Source organism: Lissotriton helveticus, chromosome 1_2 (genome assembly GCF_964261635.1).
Source record: "Lissotriton helveticus chromosome 1_2, aLisHel1.1, whole genome shotgun sequence".
Taxonomy (NCBI): Eukaryota; Metazoa; Chordata; class Amphibia; order Caudata; family Salamandridae; genus Lissotriton; species Lissotriton helveticus.
The window spans coordinates 405,528,560-405,539,132 of NC_136058.1; the positions used below are offsets into that span (position 1 = coordinate 405,528,560).

The 10,573-nt window shown below is 47.3% G+C and overlaps 1 protein-coding gene across 2 annotated transcripts in view; it reads left to right on the plus strand.

The window, feature by feature from the left end:
• The window catches only part of LOC144806556 (uncharacterized), a 43,210-nt gene extending 38,418 nt beyond the window's left edge, over window positions 1-4,792 (plus strand). For both annotated transcript variants that reach the window (XM_078672902.1, XM_078672896.1), the window contains exon 3: window positions 1,980-4,792. In XM_078672902.1, the coding sequence (XP_078529028.1) occupies window positions 1,980-3,169 (1,190 nt within the window). In that variant the 3' untranslated portion in view covers window positions 3,170-4,792. The remainder of the gene's footprint in view (window positions 1-1,979) is intronic.
• The last annotated feature ends 5,781 nt before the right edge of the window (window positions 4,793-10,573 follow it).

A 10,573-nucleotide genomic window follows, 5' to 3' on the forward strand; every position in this document is an offset into this window, starting at 1 on the left:
CTGTCCCACAAAGGCTCTCGTCGTCGGCTCTGTCGGCTTCAAGATTGGAGCAAACAACACTTGGCAAAAGCAATCCACGCAGAACCGGAAGATTGCTTCTCACTCGGACCAGGAAGGTCAGAGTGGGGGCTCCTTTTCAGGGGAGCTGGTGCAAGTGTGGAGCAACCAGAGTCACAAGTTGTATTTCGTTTTTCATCGACACAGGGGCCACAAGCCAGCTGGCAAGGGACTGGCCAACGCGTTGAGCCAAAAGAAGCAGAAGGGCCCCACGCGGCACTCGTCGAGTGTGGAGGGCTGAACTTCGGTGCAAGAGTGGCTCAGGGTTGGGGCTTCTCAAACCCCGGTGTACAGCTTCGAGGGTCACTTGTGGGCTGTACGGTCAGCGTCTCGTGGTCTTTCCAAGATGGCGTTCCCCACGCTTCCGGACGCCTCCACGGGTCTCAGCTCCGCAGGGACTGTGGATCGGGCTCTTAGAAGGCAGGAAAGCTTGATCTCGTTGATCTCTGTCGCTCGAGTTCCGGCAGGAACTGCAACAAAGCAGACGTTGAGGTGCTGGATGGTGCCTGTTTGCACAGGGTGGTCACTCCTTGACCACAAAGGATATTCTTCAGTCTTCTACGTTGAGTAGGATGTCGAAGGGTCCAGAGTTTCGTTTCTTATGTTTCATCAGGATAATCTGAAGTGCTTTGGCACTGCTCCCATTCTTATACCAATCTAGGGGGCTGGATTACCTGCTAGGTCCCCTCCTATGGGTGGGACCCAGGAAGGGGGTGGTTACACCCCTTTCCTTTGATCCAGGCTGCGCTGGGTCGGGGGCTGGGGTGCCCCAGAACCGGTTTGGCCGGATTATGCAAAGGGCAGCCTTGTGCGCCCCAAGCAGTGTCTGGTTTCTTTCGAACCTCCCTGCTACAATCCACTATCTCCTGTCTGGGGGGGTGTGACACCTCCCTGTGACAGGAAACCCTTTGTCCATGCCCCTTTGGCTGAGTTCCGGTCAGCTTCAGGGGGTCAGACTTGTGTCTGTGGCAGAAGCATCCATTTTGTGGATCTGAGGTCCTTTTAGAAATTAACCGCATTTAGGCAAAGTAACATGTCTTCTCCCTCTATAGGGGTGGAATGCCATCCCCGTCGCCAGGACTGGCGAGGGGATAGTATTCCAAATCGTATGACACCTTACACGACATGTTTTGATAAAGCCAAACCAAAGTTGCTATATAACCGTGAGGATTATAATGCACTTAAGAGTATATGGTATGGCATTATCCTGGAACACCTGATTAGCAGGGAACCAGGCCAACTAAGTAAAAAACCAGCTAAACACAAGGCTAAAAATCTGGGGTAACCATAGTCAGGTAGCCACCTTCCTACAGGGAGCAAGTGGAGGCTTCATAGGTGTTGAGTCATATGTTTGTGGTGAGGTGTCCCTAGAATGAGACTGGCTGCGGTGTTCTGGACCTTACCGATTCTTTTAAGTTATGGCACAACCTGCGATGTGCCACAGCTTGCTGCAAATGGAAAATGTTACGCACTTGCAAATACTGTCAGCTTGTCATGTTGCAGGCTCACATGCATCACCCACTTGCTGTATGGTTGGAAAGTATACAGGTTGCTCAGATTAAGCAGTTTATTTTTTTTATTTTACACATATAAGCAGTTGAACTCCGATGGAGAAAACAACACAATGATTTTAATTGGAGTCTGCGCGCTGATGCATTATGCCTTTCTGGTATGGGATTACGAGTCGTTCTCCAGATCAAAACTCAATCTTAAATTAATTTCTTTTTAGTAGTCAGAACCCAACCCATGAGAGATCACCACATGTGAACGGTAGAACTACAAGCAGCAAATGATTGTTTACAGGTAGTAACATTTTCCTTCCTTCCTAGATATTACTGTCCAACTTTCTCATATTATAACTGTGCATATCGTTTAAGAAATATTTCCCATGTATAATTCTCAGTGTTCATTTCATTCTGCAGCACAGCAGTCGCAGACAGAAAGTATGAACGGGAAAGAGAAATGTAAAGCTTCTGGAGGAAGGAAGAATTTTGCTTATAAAGTGAATGAAAGAAAACACCAAGGAATACAGAGGAGGGAGAATTTTAACAATAAAACACTACTTGCAAGGCAGAAAAGAATAGGCACCGGCCTAAGAGCTTATGCCTGTGCTGAGTGTAAGAAGACATTTACTGGAAAGACGCATCTTTTACTGCACGAACAAACACACACAGATCAGTATCCCTACACTGAGCATGAAATGAGGTTTGCTGATAAGGCAACACATGAAAAAACTCACAAAGGAGAGCGGCCCTTTCACTGCAATATCTGTGAGAAAAGTTTTACTCAGAAGGGAAATCTTCTACAACATCAAAGCGTACACACAGGAGAGAAGCCTTATCACTGCACTGTGTGTTCCAAACCCTTTTCTCAGAAGGTGACCCTTGTACGGCATCAACGAACTCACACAGGAGAGAGGCCTTATCACTGCACTGTGTGTTCCAAACCCTTTTCTCAGAAGACAAACCTTGTACTACATCAAAGAACACACACAGGAGAGAAGCCTTTTCACTGCAATATGTGTTCCAAGAGGTTTTCTCGGAAGGCGACCCTTGTACAGCATCAAAGCGTACACACTGGAGAGAGGCCTTATCACTGCACTGTGTGTTACAAGGGCTTTACTCTTAAGACAGCCCTTGTACGCCATCAAAGCATACACACAGGAGAGAGGCCTTATCACTGCACTGGGTGTGAGAAGAGGTTTTCTCGGAAGGAGACCCTTGTACGGCATCAAAGCATACACACAGGACAGAGGCTTTACCACTGCACTGTGTGTGAGAAGAGGTTTTCTCGGAAGGCGACCCTTGTACAGCATCAAAGCGTACACACAGGAGAGAGGCCTTATCACTGCACTGTGTGTTCCAAACCCTTTTCTCGGAAGGCACACCTTGTACTGCATCAAAGAACTCACACAGGAGAGAGTCCTTATCACTGCACTGTGTGTTCCAAACCCTTTTCTCGGAATGCACACCTTGTACTGCATCAAAGAACTCAAACAGGAGAGAGGCCTTATCACTGCACTGTGTGTAGCAATAGCTTTGATCTTAAGGCAGCACTTGTACGCCATCAAGTCACACACAGGACCGAGGCTTTTTCACTGCACTGTGTGTAGCAAGAGCTTTGATCTTAAGGCAAGCCTTGTACGCCATCAAAGAGCACACAGGTGACGACCATGACGCCGTACAGGATATGGAAACAGCTGTAAACAAAAGGTGGTGCTCACCAGCATCAAGTAACACATACAAGATGGAAGCCTTCTCAAAGCACTGCACAAAAAACCTTCATTTAAAAAAAGAAATGTGATCTTTTACATCATCTAAGAATCTACAGCTGAAGTTAGACCTCTTCTGACATCTAACGATCCTTCCGGGCTGAGATCCTCTCATTCCTCTGAATGTCAGAAGAGCTTTGAGTTAAAGGACTAACTCAAACGTTCGCAGCGTCTCCAAACGGAATGTAGGTTCTTCAACGTCACTAACGTCACTTCACCAAGCAACGAACTTCACAGAGGCTGCTTCTCTGCGAATTATAAACCTGTCCGACTCTCATGAAATGTGTGCAGTGTTGAGGACATGTTACCAACTGTGGATCATACACTATCCTGATAGACATAACTTCTAGGATTCAACAAAAAAATATTGAAAGACTTGAGCACATGGGAAAAAGAAACTAGGAGAAGAAATGGAAATCAATAACCACTTGAGGACAAAAAATATAAACTTACTAAAGCAGGAACATCTACTCCCTATCAGTATCTTCAGACCGGCTGTGTAAATAGTCGGTACAACCCATCCAGGCTATGAGATCAAAAGAGGATTCATGGCTGTCCAGATTGTAACAACTTGCAAAGGTGGCACCAACCATAATAATTCTGCAGTTTCAACTGCCGAGACCGTGACACAATTCACAATGTTTTGAGATGGTTTATTCTGCTGAGAATTTTCTTTTTTTTTTGATAATCAATTTTATTATCATTTTGAAAAGAAAAAAAAGACAGCATACATCTTACACAGTAAAGCCAATTCCATCTTCAACAGACAGTAAAAAACCCCACTGTGTGGGTAGGAGTATTTATGCAAGCCACCGCAGCTGGAAGCAGCACCCCGTTACACGGGAGAGCCAAATCTGGCAATTTAAAACAGTAGGATCAGCCATTTGCCCCAAACCCTATGGAACCTTGCAGGACAACCATCTGTCTCAAAGAGGGGTTCCTCCTGGGCCGCGCACCAATCAACTCCCCAGTGCCACTTTCGCAGGGTAGGGGGGTTGGGCTGGGCCCAGGCCGCTGCAATATCTCGTTTAGCCACAGCGACCGCCGTTCCCAGAAAATGTTTGTCTGCTCTAGAGCCGTCCAAACCTTCAAATACACCCAGGAGAAGACGTAAGGGATTGTGTGGAACCTGGCGACCCAAGGTCTGTGAGCTCAGATTCCACCTCGGACCAAAAGGGGTAAAGGCCAGGGCAAAGCCAGACCATATGGTAGAAGTCGTCCGGAGTTTGGCCGCTATTTTGGTGAGAATTAAATACCCAAAAATGAACGTTCACATACATTACAAAACAAAGCAGATTGTCTGATAATGACACTGTAAGGAGTATTTCATCTCATTCCGTGATGTGTTTTGTGAGGTCCGTTGTGTCCTTTTCTAGTGGGAGGGGTGAGATTGACAACTAGACAATGGACACTGCTGCAGTGAGCTGTTTGCCAAGAATGTCTTATTTTACGTAATAAAACTTTGCTAATAAACCAATCTGCCTGCCTGTTCCATGTGGTGATGAGACGGGAGATACTTGAATGATGTTTCAGAAGACAATTTTTGAAGTTTAATAGTGTAATTGGTTTGGGAACACCTTTGTCCCTTGGACTTTCTCCTTTGCTGAGCGTATTGATTGGCTTAAAATAATCCGATTACTCTGGACCTCGTGCCATCTGTGAGCGCACAAGGCGTGCCTCTAAACTATTAGATCGAAGCAACAGCACTAGTGTATGAAGTCTTGAGTCATCCTGGTGAATGTTGAGTGTCCCCCACAAGATCCACCATAGTCATCAGTGACCATGAAGCAAGAGACAGACAGATGCCTGGTGCGAGGCTGCTCTGGTGTCACTCAGACACCAGTGCCCATGTCGCCACCCCTATCCCCGACAGTGTTTAATATCTACGTCTCTCCTTGGGCCAGACTTATCCGGAGGCATGGACTTGCCCTGGTCTCATATGCTGATGATTCTCAGCTTGTTATCTTAATCTTCTATCAGCCGGAGGCCACAGCCGCCGGGTTTCATGCTTGTCTCACTGAGATCATGACCTGGATGAACCACAGCTTCCTGAAAATGAACACTGACAAAACAGAGGTGATAGAGTTTGGCCCTGGCCGGTGCCTGTGGAATGACTCCTAGTGGCTGGTTGAGGCCGGGGAATGCCCGTGTCCTGTCCCCAAGGTCAGGAACCTCGAAGTCATCTTCGATGACCAGTTTAATTTTTCTGCCCAGGTACACAGTCTCACTTCCTCCTGCTTCTTTTTACTAAAAACCTTCTCTTTTCTCTCACAAGAATTTCAAAAGACGCTGGTGGTGGCGCTCTTCCTGTCTAAACTGGACTATTGCAATGCCCTTTTTTTGGGCATTGATAAGACCCAGCTGAGAAAACTGTAGTCTCTACAGAACACTGCAGCAAGATTACTTCTAAACATTCCTAAAGGACAATCAACCTCAGCAGGAATTAAGGGGTATATTATCAAGGGGTTTATCTCCGCTTTTTTGGCTTTAAAAGCCAAGAAAGCGGAGATAAAATTATCTCCCTATTACCAAGCTGTCGCTAACACCAGTTAGTGACAGCTAATAGGAGATAGCGACCATCTTGGGCCCCGCTTTGCATGTCAGTGATATTTATCACTAATGACATGCAAAGTGGGCGTGCCAAGATGTTAGCGACTGGAAACAGTCGCTAACATCGCTATCTCCTATTACCAACTTTTGGAGATATTCGCGCTAAGCGCGAATATCTCCAAAAGCTAACACCTGCCCTGAGCAGTTCTTCACCATGTTATCCAATGGGAGGTGGATAACATGGCTAAGAGCATTTGCTCGATAATGCATGAATATCGCTGACTTTTCGGCGATATTCATGCATTGCGGCCGTTTTTTATCGCATTTGCGATAAACCTTGCTAATAGCAAGGTTTATCTGCGATAAAAATCGCCGATGTGCGGCGATAATTTTTGTCTCTAAACAAGTTAGAGACAAAAATTATCGCTAGTTGTTGGTAATATACCCCTAAGTCACTGCACTGGCTTCCCATGCAGCAGCGGGTGGAATTTAAGGCCTTATGCCTGGTGCACAAAGCACTTAATGGTGGCGATGCCCCGGGCCTCACATACAATATTGCTCACAGGTTCAAAATTATGATTTTAGAACATTTCAAACACTAACTCTTACACTAATTATCTGACCCTAACTCTTACACTATCTAACACTAACTTACACTAACTATCTAACCCTAACTCTTACACTAACTATCTAACCCTAACTCTTACACTAACTGTGCTCTATACACAGACACACCATAGAGATCTGGGACCTGCTCACCACCCTCTCGCCAGAAGTCGCCTTCTTCACAGAAACACTGACCAATGCCTCCTCTGCCCCTGACATCGCCACCGGCATCCCTGACGGATTCAAGAATCAGAGAAAGGACCTCCCCCACCGCCCAGACGGAGGACTCGCCATCGCACACAAGAGATCCAGAACAGCCCCAGAACCACGCTGCACGGGACCCTCGTCTACAGACCGCCCGGGCCTCATGCCTCTTCTGCCACCACCATTGCTGACCCCGTCGCACCCCACACCATCGCCTACATGGACTACATACTCATCGGAGACCTGAACTTCCATGTCGCCAACCACAGCGACCCCGATTCCACCACTCTCCTTGACAACCTCACCAACCTCGGACTGAAACAGCTGGTCAACATGCCCACCCACAGATCCAGACACATCCTCAACCCCATCTTCACAGGATGGACAAACATCCACTTCAGCCACACCGCACAGCCCCTCCGGGCAGACCACCACTGTATACACTTAACCTTCAACACCACCACCGCACCCAAACCCGCCCTGTGCCTGCCACGCAGGAACTGAAGTAAGATCACAGAGGAACACCTCAGCACAAACCTCCTCCAAGACCCCCTTGCCACAACCAACGCCAACTCCGCAGTCAAATAACTACACCGCTGGATCTCCAGCTGCACAGACAAGCTCGCACCCCACCGCCACCCTGTCAAAGAATGCCCCCTGAAGGCCACCTGGTTCACCTCTGACCTCCAAGAAGCCAGGCGCTCCTGCAGATGCCTCGAGAAACTCTGGAGGAACAGGAAAACCACCAAAGATCAGAATACCTACAGGAATGCCACGACTGAATACCACCAGCGTATAAAGCCACCAAGTGGACCTTTATCAAGAACAAAATCCACACCAACGCAAGTAACGCAAAAGAACTCTTCAACGTTATATAGCAGTTTACCAAACCCCCCTGTGAAGCCACGGACGTCTCACCATCCCAGGACCTCTGCAACAAGCTCAGCTCCTAATTCCACCTTAAAATCCAGGCCCTCTACGACAACATCAGCGAACAGACTCTGGACACACCCCACTCCCCACGACCAACAACCAGCCCACCATCACCACCTGGAAACCTGTCACCACCGAAGACACCGCTATGACCATGAAGAACACTCACTCAGGAGCCCCACAGACCCCTACCCACCGCATATCTACCACAGAGCAGCCGCCACCATGGTACCTAAGCTAGGCCGGATCATTAATGCCTCCTTCAAATACGGCATCTTACCCAACATCTGGAAGCGGGCAAAGGACAAGCCCCTCCTCAAGAAACCCTTGGACGACCCAACGGACCTAAAGAACTACTAGCTTATCTCTCTCCTCCCCTTCGCAGCTAAAATCACAGAGAGATCCATCAATGCCCAGCTGACCACCTTCATCGAAGAGAACGCCATCCTCGACCCCCCCCCCCAGTCTGGAATCTGCAGCAACCACAGCACAAGACCGCCCTCTTTGGCACCACCGGCAACATCCGCATGCTACTTGACCAAGGCCACACTGCTCCCCTTATCTTACTAGACCTCTCTGCAGCCTTCAACACCATCTCTCACCGCACTCTCGCAACCAGACTCCACGATGCCGGTATACAAAGAACCTCCCTCGACTGGATCCACTCCTTTCTCTCTGGCAAAATCCGAAGGATCAAACTCCCACCCTTCCTCTCCGAACCCACAGAGGTCAGCTGCAGCGTTCCCCAAGGATCCTCGCTCAGCCCTCCGCTCTTCAACATCTACATGGCCCCCCACGCCACCATTGTCAGACAGCATGGACTCAGCATAGTATCTTACGCCGACGACACCCAGCTCATCCTTTCCCTCATGAAGAACCCCTAAGACACCAGACTCTGCTTCCAGGAAGGAATGAAGGACGTCGCAGCCTGCATGAACAACAGCTGCTTGAAGCTCAACTCGGAGAAGACAGAGGTCCTCGTCCTTGTACCCTCCATCAGGAAATCCTGTCACACTATCCTTGGCTCGCCATGTGTTATTTTCCAACATACATGTGGTCAAAAGATTAATCATGTCGCAGTAATCCAACAATGGATTAACTGTAACCAGTGGTTTCTTTCATTATTCATTTGTTGCTGTTTTCTGTGACCAATGCTTATTTGTATATTGTTTTCCTTTTTAACATTTGTTTTTGCCAATGCTTGTTAAAAGAAAGGAGATAGGAGAGCACGTGCATGTAAATGAGACAGCTGCTCTTTGCAGCTTAAACATGTGCTTGGTAACTGAATTGACACGTTGCCAGAACACGCCCAGACACCGCCCAGTATGCAGGCTATAAATAGCCTTGCTCTTCAAAGCACTGGTTGCCTGGCACTTTTGATTCCTGCTCGTCGCTCAAGGATTCCACAGAGCCCTGCGTCATTCAAGCCTTCAAGGAAGAATTCCCCAGAGCCTTCTTCTCTTCAGCCAGCACTGGGACTCAGCCTGCAGGCATTTCTCCCAACTTCAAGTTCAGACAGAGTTCAAGGACATTGCAGAGCCCGTGAATCACTCGGAAGAGCTGCGTTTTCAATCATTGTTTATTTTAACTTTGTCTCCTTTCCGCTTCAGTTATCTCTGTGTTAATTGCTTGGGACTTTACAGGCATTTTTGATGAGTGGACATTTTGAGACAATTTTGATCTTGTTAATACTATCCTTTATGAGGACAATAATTATTTTGTTTGTATGACTATTGCCTAATGTAAAAGCACGTTACTGGGATGAGAATAGGCAATCATTATTCTTTTTCTTGTAAAGTGTGTAACCCTGTTTGTACACGTATTTGGCAGCTTGTGTGCAGAGAACAGATCTTGTACAGGTCGCCTGATTTAGGCATACATGTTTTTTGTTTTAAAAGTGACTTTATTTAAAGGCGCAAGTAACTCCCTCTAAAGGTGCACCATCCCCAAGTTGATGGAGAATCCTGGCAGCGTATTAAGGACACTTTAGCCAAAGCTTTATATGATTGACATTAGGAAACTTCTTGCATACATTAAGGTGAGATCATAGGGTCAAATACATCTATTGCATAAAATCTCATGTAATGATCTAGATTACTCAGCTTAATACAATGCCTGTTTATGTTATAGAAGCAAACTGTATATACCATAGTCTTTACTGAGAGACTAACTAGTTGACAAGACATCACACAAAGAAAGGTAATGTGAACATTAACCCATGTGTATGTTTTACATGTAGTCCAACAAAATTGGGGAATGCAATGCTTATGCGCTTTGTGTATTTTTTAGGATATATCTCAAGTAGCTTGCCGAGTAACCTTCCAGAACCTGGCTGGCCCAGACAGCACATTCTCCTTTCGGTGAAGCACGAAGCTTAGCAGTCTCTCTCTCTTTGTCTCTCATCCCAAATCCCCTTCTGTCTTTAGGCACCTGCCAAGGAATCTGTTTTTATCAGCAGCACTGAGAGGTGCTCAGGGTGGGTTGAGGAATAGTCATCGCCCTTGCAGACGGACCTGGTTTTCAGGTGAGTTGCTGGACTCACATATTACACCCTCCTCCACTGCCTGAGACAGCACCTGGTGGCCTCCCGCCCTCAGAAACCCACCCGCTCCATCAGACCATGCCCATAACCTCTGCATCATTCTAGACTCCTCCCACTCAATGACCCATCAGATCAACGCTGTCACCTCCACCTGCTTCAACTCCCTTCGCATACTCTGCAAGACCTTCAAGTGAATCCCCCCAGAATGCAGAAAGACCATCACCAATACACTTGTAACCAGCAGACTGAACTACAGCAATGCCCTCTACGCTGAAATAAACGGAAACCTGTTTCACAAGCACCAAACCATCCAAAACACCGCAGCCAGACTCGTACTCAGAACCCCTCAACACGAGCACATGACCCAGCACCGAGACGTCTACTGGCTCTGTGGGAATAAGAGAGTAACC